Raw genomic sequence first — 20,948 nt, 5'->3', positions numbered from 1 at the left:
TCTACTTTCTACTGGTTTAAAAGGCATGTTATAGCTTCTTTGGTTGTCTTTTCACACATACACCCACGGACTCCCATATTTGAGATTGCAGCCCCCTTTCGCATTGGTTATAACTGCTCAGCTTTGAGGGATTGGGGGTGGAGTGTTTTGGGGTTTTGTTTGGGGGTTTGGGGGCATTCTATTTCATGCACCACAAGAAAGTGTACATTTTTCTGGTTATTTTAAATATGCAAAATTTTAAATCATAGACCTAGTTCATCATAGAAGACTGTTGAAAATACCTAATTTGGCTCCTCAATGAAAAGTGAATTGATTTTTTGGTCAATAGCATGCAATTAAGAAGTGAATTGACACCATAGTACTGAAGATCATTCTAGCTGAGTTACAAAATGAACTCTTCATACATCATTGCAACATCTCCAATTCAATTAACTCCCTCGGCATCTCCACCTAGAAGTTCAACATGTTTATGTGCTCTGGGAGTTTGGCCCACTAGCTTCCAACACGTGCTTTTTCTCCCAGTGGCAAATCGTGCAGAAGCTACTTTGAACACTAATGGTCAAACGAGAAATCTAGGCCAAAATAAATACAGTAACTCAGTTAAAGATACTTTCATGGGACATGTGAAAGGGTTGGAATGGAATTCGGTAGACAAGAAGGCTGTAAAACCTAGAAGTTGGGAGGAGGAAGTGCAAGGGGAGATAGATGATGCACCTTCCACCCCAAAATAATAATCATTATCAGAACATTCAGCAGGGACCTTATTTTCTTTTTGGAAAGAAGTTAAGGACATAGTGAATAGGGCGGCAACCGTTCCCTAAACTATGATGCTTTCACTCTTCTTCCCAAGATCGCCGCTCTGCTAGTGGTTGCTAAGTGGCTCTGGGTTGATTCGTACCACCTTGCAAGGAAGTGAACATTTCGCACGGGAAGGGGAGGCGCCTGTGACAGCAGCCCCAGCTCTTCTGCAGCTCCTAATAACAACATTAGGTTAGCTGCAACTTCTCCACTCTAGGTTTATTGATCTTATAACATTTTCTTTTCTTTCTTTTTTTCTTTTCAGAGGAGTGCAATCGGTCTTGGTTTTTTACTCTTTTTTTTTTAAATACCGAGACAGTGCAGAGGAGTAGTGATATCCGGCGCATTTCTTGGAAGGGTGGGAAGAGAGAATCCCTTGGCGTGCAGATTTCAAAACAAAACAAACCAGAAACATTAAAGGAGAAGTGGATCTGGAAGGGGGGGCGGAAAGGAGTTGCAGGAATAGGGGAGGGGGCACATTTTTTTTCTTCCGCAAACTGAGCAATAGCAGAGCCCCCTTGGCTGCACCATTCGATCGTCTGGGCTCATAGGGATATGTGTAGTGTTGGGTGGCTGTGTGTCGTGGTGTGGCTGGGATTTGAGGTTCTTACAAACGCGTGTGTACGCACACAGGCGCAGCAGCAACCAAAGAGGTTTTGCAAGACCTGACTTTTGGGGCGGGGGGAATTATTTTGGCTTTTTTCTTTCTTTTTCTTTAGCCGGGGTCCGGGGCAAGCGAGCTGAACTTGGTCATTTCAAGTTCGAGACTGTACTGAAGATCATCCGAGGAGGGGGCGTGGGGGCGTCTGTTATTTCTGAGTTGTATAGCCGGGCTTTGCACAAGAAGGACGCCAACAGGCTGCGGGGCGGCATCATTGCGCAGGCTGTATTTACATACACAAATCTCGTAAGGCAAAGGGGAAGAGAGATCTTGGACCCCTTTCTCTCTCCGGAGGAGTTTGGGGAAGGAGGGGGGTAGGGTGTGGAATAGGAAGAAGGGGAGGGGGTTTGAGCGAAGGGTTGTGGAGGAGGGGCAGACCTGCCTCTGCTTAGGGGAGGAAAAAAGAAAGAAAGAAACAGCTTCTGTGCTGTGCGAGATCCGGGCTTGGAGAGTGAGTGTGTGTAGGAGAGGGGGAAGGGACTTGGGCAAAGGTTGTATAGGTGAGAAGGAAAGACAGGAGGTCGCGGGCATGGGGGCGATGAGGGCGGCTGCTGCGGTGGCGGCGGCCGCGCCGGCTGCAGTTGTAAGGAGCCGGGCTTCTCCGTGGCCGAGGTGGTGGGGCTCCGCACCGCTGTTGCATCAGTCGCCGCCACCCCGCCGGCAGATTTGCCACGCTGATCCCCGGCTGCCAACCACCCCTGCCACTGCCCGGCCTATCGTGGACATGTCCTACGCACGCCACTTTCTGGATTTCCAGGGCTCCTCAATCCCCAAGTTCATGCAGAAACTGGTGGTGACCCAGCTGAGCCCAAACTTCAGAGAAGCAGTTACCCTTCTTCAGGGTTCCCCGGTGCCCCTCCCAGGGGACGGAGACCTCCTCGTCAGAAACAGGTGAGCTAGAGCTGGGGTCCTTCCCCAGGTTTCTCACCTCTATCCTACTAAAACCTCGCCTTCTCCCATTTGTGTCTCCTACCCTGGTTTTCTCCCGAGTTCTCGTCTTTATTAAAACGCGTTATGGCCCTGCTTTGTGTTTTTCTCTTCTTTTTTCTTAATTTCCCAATCTCTTTTTAAAAAAAAGTGAGAGAAAAGAAAAAAATTTTGTCTCTTTCCCCCTGTCTCTCTCTGTTTGTCTCTTCCTTCCCCCCCCCTTCACTCTCTTCTCTCTGCCTCTCAGTGCCTCACTCTTACACCCAGTCTGACTTACTATGATCCTATAAAGTTGTACCAGCCGCCATCTGGCGAATGTTAATTTAATTTTATTGTTGTTGTTGTGAATATCTGCTGCCAGAACGTCCTGATACTTTCGGGGCTGTTTTAATTTGGGATTCCCCTCCCCTCCCCCACCGTCTTACTTACCCCTCCCCTCTCCACCCCCAAAATAAAACAAATGCGACCCAGAAGGGGAAGCTCCCCTCCGGTCCCACCACACACACACACGCACACATATACACACACACACACACTCACACACGTATACACACTCCATTATTTGACTTATAATCTTTAGGATTGAGAAGGAGCAACACGGAAATAAACCAGCGATTCTATGTAAAGTATACAGGAAGAAGCTAAGAAAGCAGGATGTCTTTTCCTTGTCCCTCCCAGGTTTGTGGCAGCTTTGCTGTGGTGTTTGTGTCTTGAGTGTGTTGATGTACATCTGCCCATGCTGTGTGCTTTTTATCAGTATTGTTTGATTATTGTCTACTCCTGTGTCATATAAAATCCATGCATTCTGCGTACTGGTTCTGATGCATCCACCCCCGTATCTGTTGTGTCTTTATCATCCGAAGGATGTAAGGTCAAGTTGTGGGATTTTATGTGTTTTTTTTTCTCTTTCTGAATACACCGGGCATAACTGCATTTGTTGTGTGCACGAGCTTTACAGTTGTCTACATATCCATTGGAAAGTCTCTGTGTTACCCACTTGGTGTGTCTATCTTTTCTAACCCCGTGCCCTCCATTCTCACCCTCCTCTATGTTTTCTCCACCTCCCTAACCTTTAGCAAGTAGTGAATCAACAGGAGAGGACTCTCAAATAGTCTGTCAATGCCATCCTGTCCCTGTCACTCATGGCGGTCTCGATCACTGTCATTACTCTGGTACTCATTCCCATAAGCTGTGCAGCTATAAGGAGGCTTCTTCCTACTGTATCATCCTCCAGCTGTACTACTTTTTAGAAAATGTAGTGCTGATAAAGCATCTCCATGTCTGTGAAATGCACCTTGAATTGTTAAGGGGATTGCGTGTTTTTAATGAAATAGGCTTATAGGGGATGAGAGGGTTAAACGGAGATTTTAATGTGCTCTAAATACTCTGCTGCAAATACTGTAAGCCCGATCTCGAAATTGGTTCATACATACCTAAGAGTTTGAGGACACAATGTGCTGTTACCTAAAGTGCCTAATGTGACTTTTTATCTCTCCATTTTATAAATAGTATCAGACTTTAGAACAGTTCTGGATGATTTAAGAAGTCATAGAATGATAGATATACCGTTAGAGGCTAGAGAGCGGTAAAACTTATGGAAATCCCGTTGGGAATGCTGCGGTTGATTCAGAGTCCGGAGGGGTGGAGGCTAATGGTTTGGGTTGGGTGAGGGTGTCTGGTTGTTGGAGAGATTTCTCATTAATTTTCAAGTTTGCAACTTTGGAAGTGGAGTTACAATGAATGAGTCTGCTTCATTTTTGTAATGAAATGTCCAGACTTTAAAGGAAGGGGCTGGATTAGGGAGAGAACCCCTTTTTCCCAAGTTTAAGAAAAATGGCTTTGTGCTTGAATTTAGAGGATATTATATACGTATACACACACACACACACACACACACACACACACACACACACAATTTATAAATGGGAGCAAAGCAGAGATGAGAACCAGGCTTAGAGTGGAAGCTAAATTGTCCTGTAAAACTTCAATCCGATGTATTGAGGGTTCACGCTGACTCGTTGCCTCTCCTACAGAGAGAGAACAGTAATGTCTGAAAACGCCAAGTACTTTAACACCCAAAGGCTAGATATAGTCTCATCTTTTGAATGGGGTAGGGGGATGAAAGTGAGGAAAGACGGTGAGAAGTTAGACATAGAAACTACTAAGGGCTGTGTCTCTCTCAGATAGGAGAAGCTGCTGTTTTGCCTTCACCACCACCCCATCCCCTCCATCATCAGCCTTTTACCTATGAATTTTAACAGGTTATTTGTGTATTTTTTCCTTGTCAGACCCCTCCTTTCTCCTGTCTCCCTCTTCCCCGGGGGCTTCTCAGTCATTGCCTGATGGTACCTGCCCAGTAGATTGAGGGGACAGCTCTGCCGAATGAGGGTTACATAGGATTTTTCCTAAGATTTAAGTAACTTAGTATCCCAGATATCAGTTTATCGGAATGTAAATCGTAAGTTTGAAGGTCACCAGTTTGGATTAAATGCCTTTTAAATTTTCTCTCAAATACAGATTATCTTACTAATATAAATATTTGTTTAAAAAAAAAATTGTTACAACAGACTTTTTCCTCCGGATCTGCCACAGGAAGAGAAAGGGGCCAATTCGTCCCTCTCTCCACCCACACACATTCCCCCTCTTCTTCAGTGTCGCTGCCCCTTTGGAAAACCTGCTCCCTCCCCAAAGAGTAAGAAAAATCCCTCAGTTAATTTAATTTTGCAAGCCAGTTTCAGTGGAGATGGCATCCTATAGGATTTTTTAAAAAATAAAATGTAGTTTTAATAATTATTGGCAGTTTGTTCATTTTAATTGTAATCCACATCCTGAACAATGTTAATTGGATTGAAATTTTATGCAAACAGCCCCCATTTTTATTATAAAATATGCTTTGGAATTGACAATTTAACACGTAAGTCCCTCTTCCCTTTTTATAAATACACAAGGTAATGTTTTGCTTTTTTTTTTTCTTTTCTCTCCAACTTTTTTTTGGGGGGAAGTGAGCCATTTGCCCATCTCATTTCATCAGAACTGAAAAACAGCTAAAATCTTCATTCAAAGAGAAATGCTTTTAAATTAGAAATCGATTTAGAACAATAAACTTTGTTATTTCAAGAGAATGAGAGGACATAGTCCTAAAGGTATATATTTATGCCATAAAAGTCATGGTCCAATTTTCACTTTCTCTTGTTATGTTGTGGAGGATAACTGCCACTTGGCCCTCTTTTCTGTATCAATGTTTAAAAAAAAAAAACCACCACCCACAATTTATTATATGCTGTCCTTGAGCATTTTGTAAAAACAGTTTATTTCGTTTCAAAAATATTTTTAAACGATTTCTTTGCTGAGGTTTCACATAATTGATCAGAGAATTTGTTGAAATATCAAAGAAGGTGGTGAGATTTAGTTTTGATGCATGATCTGTTGATCACAGTAAGGAAAATATATTCGGGCTGTAATTTTTTAAATGGTCTATGGATGACTTTGTTTTGTCTTCCTGTGTTTGGGTCTTTTGCTCTGGATTTCTGTCTTGGATTTTTTTTTCCTAATAGAGTAGTTTTTCCCCCTCCCCTCTGCAGGATCGCCCTATTTTCACAATAAACAAGACCAAGGGGTTCCGCACTTTTTAGTATAAATAAACTGAGTGACTCAAGAAGAGTGTATAATTATTTGGGAAAAGCCAGTACAAAACAAAACCAAAAAAAAGCTGCTTTTTTCTAATGCTTCTAAATTTCAATTTTTAAAAAGCCGATTCAATCAAATTGCTAGATCACATTAAAATGAACACATTTTAATTTGGGAAGGAGCCGTGGAAATAGAGCTGTTAGTAGACAATTGCAACCCCCTTGTAGAATTTCTTTACCTCAGTTTTCTTGCTTTCTATCTTTACCAGTACCCGATTCCCCTACTCCCAATCTCTTCAACTCTTGATGCTCTTGAACTTGTTTCTAGTTTTTAAATGAAGGTGGCTGGTGGGCTAAGAAAATCCCTCTCAGCTACCCTCAGATGGCAAGGTCAAGAAGGGAGGGCTCTCTCTGGGCAATATGCTTCCCTTAAGCTCTGCATTTGATCATATGAACGTGGGGAGGGGAAAACCTAAGAGGGGAGGATGAACCCTCACTGGAGGTGTCTGGGGTGGACTTCTAGGAGGATTGGAAAATATGGGGATTGGATAATAAGAGGGTTGGTAGCACTCTGGCCCAAAGAATCTTTTCACACCGAGGAAGCAGCTTTAAAAGATTGGGGTGTGGTGGGGGAGGAGGGCGGGAAGAGAGAGCCGCAAAACCAAAAATTAAAGTCGAAAGACTGACAGAGAGTGTACAGTGAATGCACCGTGCCTCCCTGCTTACTCTTTTCACCCCATTCTCTTTTTGGGTTTCACAGAAAACTTACGAGCTGCTAGTCTCCTGTGGCTTTGCAGACCCGGCTTTAAAAAAACAAAAGCTTAGACTGCCTAAACTGCTTCTTGCTTCAACATCACCCCCAGCACGTGCTATTTCTTTGCGTCCCCCCCCCCACTCCTTCCCTCTCTTTATCATGTTTCTCCCTCAGCTAAGGCACAGAAAAGATCCAAAACATGGCTCTCTATGGAATCATTGCTGAAAGTGGTCACGGGGAGGGAGAAGGTTGGAGGGGCTAGAGAGTTGAATTAAGTTGAAATGTTTCTGTAATCTGAAGGGTTCTCCCTCACTCTCTGCCTAACATTAGCATCCTTAACTGCCTGCCCATCCTCTTCTCCTTTTTCATGGAAACCCAGCCCAGCATGGCCTCTCTCTCACTAGACCTGAGCTCAGACTTTTAAATATTTTATTTTTTGTTTTGAAAGCTTGTGATAGTTTTAAGGGGGGAGGGGAGTTGGTAATAGGAAAAAGAGGGTTTACAAGTCGCTTAAGATAGAAGGTAATAAGAAATATAACAAAAATGAGGATCTTCTCATGCCCTGTTTCTGTCACTGAAATCTCTATCTTTGCCATCTCATCTCCTTCTTGGGACTACCTAGGGATCGAGCTTCAGCAATGCCAGCCCCCCACAGATAGGGAGAGAGGGTAGTGCCATCACTGTTGGTGTATGGAACTAAAATTTAAAGAAAAAAACATCTGGCACTTCATCTTGTCTTTGTTATTGTTACTATCCTGATATTGATGCTAATATTATAAATGTTTTGGGTGTTGTTTTATTTTTCTTTTTTCAGCTAAAACCAAAAAGGTAATCACAGGCCACCTCCTCAACTACTAGGCTCTAACAAACAGACTTCCATATACTTTAGCCACAAGTTTTAGCCTCAGTTTTGCCCTTCCTATCTCCAGCTTCCAGTCATTGGCTTACTTTTATGAGTCTTCATTGCATTGTTTTCTTTTCTGCCCTCTCCTTTTTCCTTCATCTTTGAGTAGCAGGATAAGGAAATGGGGGGTGGAGGGGAGAGCTGCTATAGAGAAAAGGTGGGGAAAATAGGGAATTTTGTTTTGTTTTTCTCCTCTTCCTCACTCTTTCCCTTCCACCCCTGTACAGATGTGACCAGACACCTGAAGGGCAAAACAGTTGTAAGGTTTGAGAGGAAACTCTAGTTGTGGTGTAGTATACCAGAAGGTTAGAGTAAAGGCTGCTTGTGCCCTGGGAGGGATCTCACAATATCAAAATCACTATCACCTAGTTCAGGGCTTTGAAGAAATAAGGGAGAGTATTAAATAGGCCAGCACTAGAACAAGGTTTTAGGGTGTTGAACTAGTATTGGCTTAGGAGGAGTTAATTTTGAGAAACTAGGCAAATAGGAGAAAACAGTAGGTACAGTGGTAGTAACCCTCTCCTTCCCACCCAAAAAAAAAAACCTACCCAAAATTCTCTCCTCTTACTCTATTGCTATAAGCCTTTCCTTGCAGCTGCTTTGCAATCTAAAGCAGAGATACCAATAAACCTGGCAACTTGGCTTTCATCAGGTCTGTCTGTGATGTGCTGAAGGGCCATGGTCTTTTCTAGAAGCTAGTCTTTTTTTTTTTTCTTTTGAGATGGAGCAGGGTAGAGAGTAGAGTAGGTAAGAATGGACCTTGGGAACTTGTGTAAATTTAAGGGCAAGATGGCAGATGTTTTTCTTCTCTAAAAATAGAATGTAGTTATCTTGGGCCGAGTTAGAAAAGGGAAAAATCGTCATTTTAATCTCTTTCCATTCTTCTGCGTTAGCTAGATGTAGGAAATGCAGTAGCAGGTTAATAAGACCTTATGTGTATTCTGCTGACTTCCGAAATCAACCTAACAGAAACAGAAATAATTTTATGAGATCTCATTATTATATAAGTGAATGTCGATGTTTACATCTATATATGTACAATATAGAATACATAGCATTTTTAAGCACGAGGTTTATTGGCTATATTTGAATATTACTTGTCCCCCTTGCCCTGGACAGTTTAGCTTACTGTGACAATTAGAAATGAATCCTTTAGAAATGACATACTTACAGATTTCTGCATGCCACCAGATACTGTAATCGTTTCGTTTTACTACAAGTAGAAATGGTATTTTTAAAGGCTTTTCAGTAACATGTCTGAGCTGTCTCCTGACATTTTCTAATTCTGGTTGTCTAATTCTTTTTTTCTGTATGTATCAAGATATTTTTATTATGAGCTCTACTAAGATGAAAAATCCTTAAAAAAAATAAAACCCCTCCAATTAAATTAAATCCTGATACCAAAATGAAAGTAATCATCTGGTATTAATCATGTTGTATCTATGCCTCTCATTGGGGGGAAAAAGAATACACACACACACACACAGAGACAGAGAGAGAATTGACATTCCTTTTCATCCGAAAAATACTAAAAAAATACTGGGTATTCAACATTCCAAATGCTTAGGAAACTATTTTGATTTAATTAATCAAATTGCTTATTTTTTACCCTGGAATTCAAGAGATCCAAAAAAAAAATTTGCTGTAACCACTCCCAACATTTTTTAAAGCTTCTTCACAGTAACATACTGCAGCCAATGACCTTGTACATCACATCAGTCCTGAATAATATCATTGTCATTAATATTATCTGAAGTATTAATTTGTTGCCAAAATCAATACAGGTCTACTTCCTTATATATGTTTTATCCCATAGTGTTGCCTTTATGTCTTTGGTAAGAGGTCTATTAATCTCTAACCCATACCCACATATGAAATTTCTATGTAGTATAAGGCTTAGGAGGACTTAGAGGTTTGTTTGTTTTTTCTTTTTTCTTCCTTTTTTAAAAAATTGGCATGCTGGGGAAAAATAACTTCTTGAGTTTTAAAAATTATGTGGAACAATTTCTGGGCTGATAAAACCATAAAGTATGCCAAAAGCTTGATTGAAAATCATTGTTGTACTAAGGTGTGTTTAATTTCCTTTTCAGTTTTAACAGGAGGACTGAGTTGTTGCAGGGGGCAGGGGAGGGGGGGAGTTGTATGTTTTGGGATTTTTCTAAAAATCTATCTGAATGTATATTGTGGTTACCCTTTCCTTAATAGCTTTAGTCAGAAAAATTTTTCCACATGACATCTAAAATTCTTAACAAAGAAAATATCTTAACCTGTTTTTGTTTTCTTCTAGATTTGTTGGTGTTAATGCATCTGACATAAACTTCTCAGCTGGTCGCTATAACACTTCAGTTAAGATCCCATTTGATGCAGGTTTTGAAGGTATCGGTGAGGTAGTAGCCTTAGGCCTCACTGCTAGTGCCAAATACACAATTGGCCAAGCTGTGGCTTACACGACACCTGGTTCTTTTGCTGAATATACAGTTGTGCCCGCCAAAATTGCAATTCCAGTACCCTCTGTGAAACCTGAGTACCTTACCTTGCTTATAAGTGGCACTACCGCATACATCAGTCTAAAGGAGCTTGGAGAATTGTCTGAAGGAAAGAAAGTTTTGGTGACAGCCGCAGCTGGAGGGACTGGACAGTTTGCCGTGCAGCTTGCAAAGAAGGCAAAATGCCATGTAATTGGAACCTGCTCCTCTGCTGAAAAGTCTGTGTTTTTAAAGTCTGTTGGCTGTGACCTTCCCATCAACTATATGACTGAGAATGTTGGTGCTGTCCTTAAAAGGGAGTACCCAGAAGGTGTGGATGTAGTGTATGAATCTGTTGGTGGAGAGATGTTTGACTTGGCTGTCAACGCCTTAGCTATCAAAGGGCGCTTGATAATTATTGGGTTTATCTCTGGCTACCAAACTCCTACCGGCCTTTCACCTGTTAAAGCAGGGACTTTGCCAGGCAAACTGCTGAAGAAATCCGCCAGTGTCCAGGGTTTCTTCTTGAACCATTACTTTTCTGAATACCAAAAGGCCATGGACCACTTGCTCAAGATGTATGAAAGTCAAGAACTGGTTTGTGAGGTGGACCTTGGAGACTTGTCTCCAGAAGGCAAGTTTACTGGCTTGGAGTCTGTATTCCGTGCTGTAGATTACATGTACATGGGAAAAAACACTGGAAAAATTGTAGTTGAATTACCTCACTCTGTCAACAGTAAACTGTAAAAACAGAACAATGATATAAATCAAAAGAGAAAGAAAATGGGCACTTTATGCCCCAGAATTACTAAAAAAACAATTTATTTTAGTTGGTAATGGATAGAATTTTTTTAAAAAAGCAATAAGGTGTTAATGAACAGGTTTCTCTCTTTTTCTCACTTAAAGGAGTTTGAATAAAACGTGTCATGTCAGTGCCTGCATTTGATTCCTTAGCTTACATACTTATAATCTTGACCATTTTCATACCAGATTCTTCATTTGTTCTGGGAATCTATTGATTTGTGATGTGCATTCTGCTCTAATCAGTCTTTCTTCAGCTTGCTGAGATTTAAAAAACAATTTTGAAAACACTAGATTATTTTTTCCTTTTATTTTCCTTAGGTGCCATTTAACATTCATGGAAAAAAGCATTCCATATGTGGGGGCAGTTGTAGGCAAAAACTGCTCTACCCTTGAGAGGCACTAATATTGGAGAAAGAGAAAAAAAGTTTTTAGCGTTGTAGAAATTGACAAATAAAAAAAGATTCAAATATAAATTTGTAGATTCTCAAGGAAAAGGAAACCCCGATTATCTTAGTAATGAATACATGTAATCACAAGTGTCCTTCTGAAGTACGGCATAGTATTATCTACACTTAACCTGAAGGTATTTGGAAGGGGAAATTTCACTTTTAAAACATAGCTTTGAAAATTCGTTATAAAGAATACATTGTGTAGAATTACAGAAAAATAAAAGGATCATAAGGTTTTGTATTCATAGGAAGAAAGCATGGTGGATGTACGGCAAGCATTTAAATGATGACAAGATACAGAAAACACAAGGGGAAAAAGAATGTAGATAAACAAGCAGTCAATAGCGATGGATTTTTTTTGTTGTTGGGCATAAAGGTATATTAAAGAGTTGTGTGTATAATAGGGACTTAAATGATCAAAAATAATTTAAGAGCAAAATTTACCACACATTGGCAGGGGGCTTAAATCATAATATCGCCAATAATAGAAACACATGAAGCTGTGGTCAGTAACTGGTGCTGTCTGCTCTGGTAGCCCAAAGTGCCATTTTTTGATGTTAGTAACAAGGGATGAATCCTTCCACTCACCACCAGCACTTTACTGCAGCCACCTACCTCCTATGGCAAGTAACAATGGATGTGATCAGAAACTGGTTATATACTTCCATCTCTTCTAAATCACATGTCTGGAGCTCATGGACTTGCCTTTAACCTTCAACACACTAATGAACTTGCTTCTAATTTAATTGTTGTGCTGGAATTTCAAAATGCCTTTCCAGAGTAAGGTAGATTTCTACCAGGTCATCATAATTTTTTTTTTAAGTATTGTTGTCAAGTAACTGTCATATCATATGCAGTGTAATTAAAGTTGCTCAGGGAAAAGTTTGTAACTATATTTGAAAACATTATTTTCTTTCCTTCAATCTGAGGAGGAAAGAAATTCTCCTGCTGAATGGCTGTTAGTATCTATTTTACAAGATTTACTCATTTTCAGGTACCTAATGTAGCTGCTAGCATGCATGCACAACAATACAATTTATATGGTAAATGGAACCAAATAATGGCTTCACTGAATGTTATGGCTGCACTGAAGGGAAATGTCACGGTAAATAGCTGCCAAATTATGGATCACGCCGAAGTGTCACAACTGCACTAAAGACAAATAGCACTAGAGGCTATTGCCACTGTGACGCTTTTGAGTTATGAAGAAGAGGAGCAGCCTCATGTGAGGTTCTTTGTGTGCTCATTATAGCAAAGGGTTACTGGTGCAATGTACAAGAAAACCCCATCCAATGTGGAGGCTGGTTATTAATCTGTCCCTTTCAGGTCTAACAGCTGTAGCAAAACGGAAAGACTCTCTGCTTTCTTTGCTTTTAGACACACAAACAAAGGGGGGGGGGGGAAGCAGGTTTTATGAATGTAAATGTGTACAGGAAATGACTGGTGATGGAAAAATGTTGTAATAAAATAATCTAATCAAAGAATATTATTAAATTTAACATAGTATGTGTCTGAAAGGTTTAGTTGCTTCTTATGCAGATAGATGTGTGAATATAAGCAATAATGCACTTTCTCCCTTTGTAAAGACTTGAGTAGTAAGGACATTACCAACTAAATTGCTTCTTCTAAACTGAAGTGAGTCCCGGTTTCTTTCATTTTAATGGGTGGGTAATAAAGATGAAAGACTAACATTTTAACTGATGGATCCCTTAAGCTACAGAATAGAAATTTATTATGTTTCAAGGGGATGTGCTAAATTCAGCTTGGTAAGAAGAAGAAGGAAAAACCAAACACCCAGGTTTAAAATAAAATATAAACTGAAACTCCCATGGTGCCCCACCCTACCCCACCCCCACCTCCACATACCAAGAGTGGGAAACTACAGTGCATACTGTTTTCATTTATTCTTTGAAAACAAGCATGAAAGATTTCACCCGTTCAGATAATACCAAAAATGTGTTTAAACTTTTTTTCTTTGGAAAAATGATTTGTAAATTGAAGGTCACAGTTCAACATTAGTTTCTCTCTTCTGGAATCATGGTTCAAATCCAATCTCTAATGTTAAGTGAAATGAGTTTGATGTTCTAAACTCCTTCCTTGCTGGACTATATTACATATCACAAAAAGTACCATCCATAATTCAGGGCAATTGTCAGTCTTTGTTTTAGAGAAGGGACTAGGGATGAACAATCATGGTGGATAAATTATTTCTCAATTCTCAGTGTGGCCTCCTCTTCGAGTCAGCCTTAAGGTCATTGGCAGGGCAGCATGGGGGGAGCTCGCCTCTCATACGTTTGCTATGTGAAGAAATGAAGGCTTTTCAACAATTAATTACAATTAGGCTGCTGCTTCTGAAAATCAAACCCAACTTCTTAGGCATTTTTTTACATGCAAAAATACCAACTAAACAAATGTCATTGGGCCCTTTTTATTATGACTGTCTTATTAAGCTCAGTCTATTTCAGCAGGAAAACCAAATAATGCATGTTGCACAGAAAAGATTTTTTGAAAAGACTCAAGAAGTTTCACAATATAGTTGATATAAAATGCTGCTTATCGTATTTCATCAGAATAAGATTTCTGTAGAACTGGGGGAGGGGTCTTTAAATGGTCCCTAGTGTGTCCAGCATTTGTGCACAGGGCAGTGGCAAGTAGCTGCTTTTTATTAAAAAAAAATCTGCATTAGGTACTTCAGGAACATTCTAACTAATGAGTATGTAATGTCCTGAGTACAACACAGAACTCCTTTTTGTGTTCACAACCACAAGATGCTGGAAACGTGACAAATGATATCATTTAAGACAGATGCCTGCCTTAGGGACCTGTTTTGGGGCTTCCTGTTCTGGCTTTTATTTGAGTAACATTTATAATTGCCACCGGATCTGTACCTATGTAGTGTTTTAACCCCTTCACATAGTTGCCAATTAACATGAATTCGATAGGTTGGTGGTTTCCATTAAAAGGTAGGGAGAAAGTGAATGGTATTGATAGGGTTTCCCCCCCCCTTATTGAAAGCTAATTCAGTGTATAGACCTATGTGATGAATGCCATTAATTGGAGTTACAGATCAAGACCAGCTGAAATAAATAAATAAGAAACTTTCAGAACAAAATGCAATAAGGGGAAATAAGTACTACCAGATTTGTACGATGATACTTTCCCAAAGGGAAGCTTCATAAATGTAGCCCATATTCAAAATATCTCTCCTCTATCTGCCAGCATTCTATACATTTCTACCTTATTATCTTGTTTGATAAAAATAGGCTCATTGATCTATAATTTAAAATGATCTTTCTGTGTTTATTAGCAGATTTTATTTGATATTCATTTTTCTTTCAATCTCTTAGATTTTTAGTAACTAGAAAATCTTGAAGAACAGGACCAAATGTGGAGGTCTTTTGGAGGAAGGAAAATTCTAGCTTGTGAATACAACAATCTTCAGATTATCGTTGTGGTTTTAGTCTATAGCCATATTAAAAAAAAAAAACCTTTAAATTCTACTTTCCTTTCACTAAGCATTTAGCATCATGACTGCAAATCATTAAAAGCAATATTCAATATGAGAACTATTGCATTTATATAGACAATGTATGGAAAATGAGCAAAATAATCCAATTTGTTGAACATAAGATGGTAATGGGCTGAAAAGAAGCATGTGTCAATCCATGTAATTTTTTTACAAGATAGTTTATTTTCAAAGCAAAGGAAATAGTGTGCAACATATATGTTCTAGAACTGGTATGCAGTTCTTTTAACTAGATTTGAATAAATGATGAGATATTATCAACATGACCAAAAATATACTTAAGTAGATGCTATCTTGGAATCAAAACTTTGATGCAGGATAAATAAAACTGGCTTTTTTTTTTTATCTACTCTCTAGATTTTAAAACTGCACCCCTAGGGGAAATATCAGACTCGTGAAATTTTTCATGAATTCTCCAAGCAGTAAAGTAGAACTTGAAGAACAGTTTGGGGATACTAATATATACCTCATATGTTCTGGGAGGCAGAAAGCCAAAAACTGAAGTTTTCAACTGCCCCCAAAAGTAAAAGTTTCCCTGGAAAGGCACTGTGTTACAGTGCCTTTCTGCCAACATGAAATTAAAATAATAATTAAAACAAACCCTGCTGACTACTAGTGCTATTCAATTAAAAAAGAAGCATTCATGCCTAGAGTTCAAAGAAATGTTTCATGAAAGCATATGCAGGATAGTAGAGCAAGTATGGTTTTTTGTCCCCCTCAATGAGGAGCTGGGTGACTGAAGAGTTCCTTTGGTCAGTGGAAAATGTGGAAAGGTTTTTAAAGGTATATTCAGGGTGTTTTGTTCCATTTTTGCCCTCCTGGTGGAAATCAAGAAGTGGGCCTGCTTGAACCCTGAAGTAGTGAGAGGATTCTGTAAATAACTGCTTCTTGGGCAGGTTAAAAAAAAAATCATAGCATTTGGATGAAAGGAAACGTATCTAATCCAGAAGTATCAAATTCACTGGCCATGAAACTCCCAAGTACTGAAGAACCAGATTAAAATGTAATTAGGAAATATTTTACAAAATAAATAAAAATACAGTGCCACATAATATTAATTTGTGATTTTCTAAGTCATTATGCAGGGCAGCTAGATGGTTCAGTAGATAGAGTGCCAGGCCTGGAATCAGGGAGACTTATCTTCCTAAATTCAAATCAGGCCTCAGACACTATCTGGGTGACCCTGGGCAAGTCACTAACCCCTATTTGCCTCAGTTTTCTTATCTCTAAAATAAGCTGGAGAAGGAAATGGCAAACCATTCCAGAATCTTTGCCAAGAAAACCCCCAATGGGATCACGAAGAGTGGGACACAACTGAACAAGCAGAAGTCATCCAGCCTGTGAGGGTCTAGTTCTGTTTGAATTTGGCACCACTGAAATCCGGTGGTTATAAAGGTGACCCCAGACTCAGTTCCGAAGACTTGCGTCTCAAAGGCTTTTTATTAAAGAGGTTGAAGTGCATCCTTTAGATTCTCGAGAGAAACAGGCATACCTCCTTGGAAGGGGGGAAATGCCCAAGTCAAGAAGCCAGAGCAAGCCTTATGGTTAGTCATTGCCTGACTCCTCCCTTCTGGATCAGGAGTGGTCCTAATCCTTCTGGGTTACAATTTTCCTTATATGCCCCCCCCCTTAACATTCATTATTATCATTATTAGAATTGTGTTGTCACTGCCCCCCCTCCATGGAGAAGTTAGCCCGTGTATGCTGATTTCTTATCTAACTTATGTGGAAACTTAACTCTTTCATTTCTCACACAATCCCCTTGTCTTACAAAGAAGGAAAATTCCATACTAGAGGCACAAATGACATGGAAGGAGCACTGGCTCTTGAATCAGAGGATGTGAGTTCAAATCCCTTTTCTGACACTACCTATATGACCTGGGACAGGTGCCTTAACTTTCAGGTTCCTCCTCTGCAAAATGGGCAAGGTTGGACTATGTGCCCTCTGAATCCCCTTCCGGCTCTAGATCTATGATCCTTTGAACCCAAGGGTCATGTGACAAATTAGCAACAGAGCTATGATTAGCACCTAGTTCTATTTACTGACTCTCAGGTTGGTGCCCTTTCCAATATACTAAAGCAAAGGTGTCAAACATGCAGCCTGAGGGCTGCATGTGGCCCATACCAGATTAGAATTCATTTGGGAAATATTTAACAAAATAAAAATACAATGTTAATATATAGTTTTCATTGTCAATCTGTGGCCTACAGGGATCCTTATGTTTGGTTTACTGTGCTCTTCAATCTTGATGCCACTACATTAGATTACCTCTGTATTATTGTCCCTTTTGTAACTTTGGCCTGTCTTTCCAGCAGGTGACTGCTGGTACTTGTTGAAAAAAAAGAAGACAGAGAACTTGACTCATTATTTACACAGTTACTTAGCAGGAATATATGTGTGCATGTATAAATTTATGTGTATATAACAGCTCTGTCTGAAAGAATAAAAGCCCAGGAGTGCCTCTCATCTATCTATGGTGTGATGGAAATGTCACTGTATTTTCAAAGGCCAACCTTGGTTTGAATTCTGGCTCTATTACTTACTGCCTGTGTTTCTGGGGCAGGTCATTCCCTATCTGTGGCCTGGGCTTCAACTTCCTCATCTGTAGAAGGAGAGGTTTGTTCTGGTTGATCTTGAAAGCTTGAATCCTAGGATTATTCCAATAGGAGTTGTAATCCTAGATTATTTTGAGACAAGATCAAACTGGGCCCAGGGATCTTTGGAAAACAAAAGACTTGAAGGGATAAATGGTTGAACCCTCAGGCTCTCTGCACTTTTCTACCAGGCCTCCAAGCTGTCTTTTCTGTCTTGTCTTTCCCATAGAGAAAGTAAGCTCCTTGAGGCCAAGGACTGTTTTGGTTTGTTTGTTTTTGTATCCCCAGTAGGCACATAGTAAGCCGTTAATAAATGCTTGTTGATTGAATTGCACATTAATTTAGATTTGGGGGGTTGGAGATGGGGGTGGGGGAAGCAGATGTCTTTGTAACTTTACACTTGCAACTCCAATAAAAAAAATTCAGAAAAAGTATCTGTGTGTCATTTTGTCTGAAAAAGTACAGGCTCCAGCCTTTTTGTTGTCAAAGTCATCATCATCATCATCAGATATTTCTAAATCTATTGCTTATGCTTGAGCTGTTGAATTTAAGAAGGTAGTGATGTACTAATCACAATCTTTATCTTAGATTAAGAGGAGAAAACCAAATATACAACTAACCATTCAGGATCAATTTGCTACTGTAATTAGGTTCCACCTAATTTATGTCAAATGAGGGAGTTGGCCTAGATCAGGGTTTCTCAAACTTTTTGGTCAAAGCACTCCTTAAGACAGTGACTTGCCCAGAGTCACACAGCTAGTGTTATGTGTCTGAGACCAGGCTTGAACTCAGGTCCTCCTGACTCCACAGCCGGTGCTCTATCTACCTAGATGCCCTGACTTACTACTTAAGACTTTTAAACATTTTTGGGTGGTGGGGGGGAATAGGGTTTGGTGACTTGCCCAGGGTCACACAGCTGGTAAGTGTCTGAGGCCAGATTTGAACTCAGACCCACCTAGCTGCCCCTTAAAAATTCTTTAGACTCCTAAAGTGCTTTGGATTATTTGGGTTATATTGATTTACTATATTAGAGATTAAAATGTCTGGGTGTTAGTATAAAAATAGTTTTGACTTTAAGGATGCCCTAGCTACACTTTGAAAACCTTTGGATTAGATCATTTATATATAAAGCCTCTTCCAAGTATCTATCATTTTATGTATCTATTAGAAGTAGAATCCTGAAGCCTAATAGTATTCAGATATTATAGCACATTACAACACTATTTATTTGTCAAGTACATGTCTAATTTCCAGGAGAGAAATGGAGTGACCATTAAAAGAAGACATCAAGAAACATTTTGTAAAAATTGGGTTCATTTCATATATTCAACATTTATTAGGTGCATACTGGGTGCAGTTCACTGAGCTAATTACTCAGTGCCCTCAAAGAGTCTACAATCTACTGAGAAGAAAGATTGTAAAATGTATACACAAATCCAGGCTAAACAGAAAGTGGCATAAGAAATGTCATGTAGGTACAAAATGAGGAAATAGGGAAGAAGGAATCACTTCTGAGTGTTGTATCAGCAGAATGAAGGCACAGAAATTGCATGAAATCACGTGGCATTGAACACTTGGATCTTTCTATATCCTCTCCATATCTACTTTGCAGATATGTATACTATGGATACATACATATGCATGTATAACAAACATAAACTCTGAACTTTACATGGACAAATCTCTCAGTAGGAACAGCTTTTTTTTTTCTTAAACATCGAACAACTGCGTCGCTGGGAACGAGGGCTTCAAAAGCAATCACATTTTCTAGCAAACCTCATTTCTCACCTGGGACTGGTCACAATAATGTTCCCTTTATATGTTGGTGGAATGTACATTTGGAAATTGAATTGTTTGCTTGAGGGTTTTGTTTGGAGTAACTTTTTGGAGAATGACTTGTATACAGATACATCTGGTTAGATACAATAAAGCCGAGGGGAAAAACCCACCAAATATCTGTTAAATTTTAATATGTTGCCCCAACTGAGAAAATGCCAGTTTGGTGCAATAACTAAAGCTGAATTGCTATGATTGCATGATTATCTTTAAATGCCTTAAAAATAGGCATAATGGTAATATGTTTTATTTTACACCCTGAGTAATATCTTGAATTCCCTTGAAGCGTTAATGTGGTCACAGAGAGTATGACATTTGCCCTCACAGTAGATGAGGATTGTGCAGTGAAAAGAATGCTGGACTGGGAGTCAGAAACTCTAGGACTGAATCCCAGCTCTGCCCCATTCTACTAATGCTGTCTTGGACAAATTATTGCCATTTCCTGGGTCTTAGTTTGGCCATCTCTTAAATGAGGGGGCCAGACTCAGTGATTTCTAAAGTCTCTTTCTATCCCTGGACCTATGATCCTATGACCTGTTATTTCATCATGGTGGGATACTCCTCACCTATGTAGGTTCCAAACCACTTGGGAGTTACTAGATAAGCCCTGTGGAATTGCCTGAGTTGCAGAGAAGTGAAGAGACTTGGCCACAGTGACATAGCTAGTAATTGTCAGATTTTTAATCCAGTTTTTCCTTACTCGAAGCCAACCATTCTATCCCACCAAGCAGCCTGCAATTGTTCCTGTTAAATAGGTAGGAAAAGATGTTATGATCCCAGTTTAAAGATGAGAAAACTGAAGTTAAAAGAATTTACTTGCTCAAAGAAACATATTTAGTCTGTTAGAGAAAGAAGACTAGGTTATATGCAGTCCCAAGGCTCTTTCCACTAGATTACTCTGCCTTCAAAGATCTTTCTGTTTTACAAAACACCAGGTCACATTTCTTTGGAACAAAACCTAGGGGAGGGGGGAAGGTAGAAGGTATTTATCCTAAAGACAAAAGCTTGATGTAGCTATGAAATTGGCTGCCTTTTATAGCCACAACCTTAAATTAATCAACCTTCCTTTGCACTTATAAGGCATCTGACCATATTAGCTAAGAGTTTGAATACACTGTGATGCTCACAGGTCTTGGGTGGCAAATTTAAAGATATATGGAGACATCTAAAGGGAATGTTACTTGCCTGAAGTTCTATAGAGAAAGAGCGATATCTTCATTTCTCTTATTAGATCTAAAGGCCTTTCCAAAATGAGTCTGAACTTTGGAGGTGGAGAAGGAACCATGCTTTCATCAGACATCTGGACATAAGGTCCAGAGCTGCAGTTTCATCAGTGTAGGGATTCCCAGTGTGGAAACTCCCTCTACTGGTGCTTGATTAGAAAATAATCTGTAATTTAACCTCAGAGAGTTGTCTGGGATGTGGAAAGTTACATGATTCAGTCATTGTTACTCAGCTATTATGTTTTAGAGGCAGGACTTGACCCTAGGTCTTCTCAAAAAATTGTTAAGCACTTTTTCTATGCCAGGCAATATCCACTATGCCAAACTGACTCTCTGATATCTCACAACTTGAAATGAGAGATTCCTTCCCAGAACCACTA

At 39.7% G+C, this 20,948-nt stretch overlaps 1 protein-coding gene across 4 annotated transcripts; it reads left to right on the top strand.

Annotated features, from left to right (window-relative positions):
* The first annotated feature begins 1,620 nt into the window (after positions 1-1,620).
* PTGR3 (prostaglandin reductase 3) lies at positions 1,621-13,023 on the top strand. 4 transcript variants are annotated; one of them, XM_078153549.1, is made up of 3 exons: positions 1,621-1,705; positions 2,124-2,350; positions 9,958-13,023. In XM_078153549.1, exons 2-3 carry the CDS (start codon positions 2,184-2,186, stop codon positions 10,880-10,882), a joined length of 1,092 nt encoding a protein of 363 aa, XP_078009675.1. In that variant the 5' UTR covers positions 1,621-1,705; positions 2,124-2,183; the 3' UTR covers positions 10,883-13,023. The 4 variants fall into 4 exon arrangements, with proteins under 4 accessions (XP_078009675.1, XP_020853263.1, XP_078009674.1 ...); XM_020997604.2 differs by having other exon boundaries at positions 1,624-1,705; positions 2,217-2,350; XM_078153548.1 differs by having other exon boundaries at positions 1,628-1,705; positions 2,072-2,350.
* Positions 13,024-20,948: the final 7,925 nt, after the last annotated feature.

The sequence above is a fragment of the Phascolarctos cinereus genome, unplaced genomic scaffold (assembly GCF_003287225.1).
Source record: "Phascolarctos cinereus isolate Bilbo 61053 unplaced genomic scaffold, phaCin_HiC Scaffold_4;HRSCAF=312, whole genome shotgun sequence".
Lineage (NCBI taxonomy): Eukaryota > Metazoa > Chordata > Mammalia > Diprotodontia > Phascolarctidae > Phascolarctos > Phascolarctos cinereus.
The sequence above is the reverse complement of the archived record's forward strand: the minus strand, read 5'-3'. Positions and strand labels throughout refer to the sequence as shown.

What these genes read in the sequence shown, in the direction of transcription:
- PTGR3 (XM_020997594.2), top strand. Translation starts at nt 1,989, where the DNA reads ATGGGGGCGATGAGGGCGGCTGCTGCGGTGGCGGCGGCCGCGCCGGCT. An exon ending in GACCTCCTCGTCAGAAACAG is followed by an intron (nt 2,351 to 9,957) that starts GTGAGCTAGAGC and finishes GTTTTCTTCTAG; the next exon opens with ATTTGTTGGTGTTAATGCAT.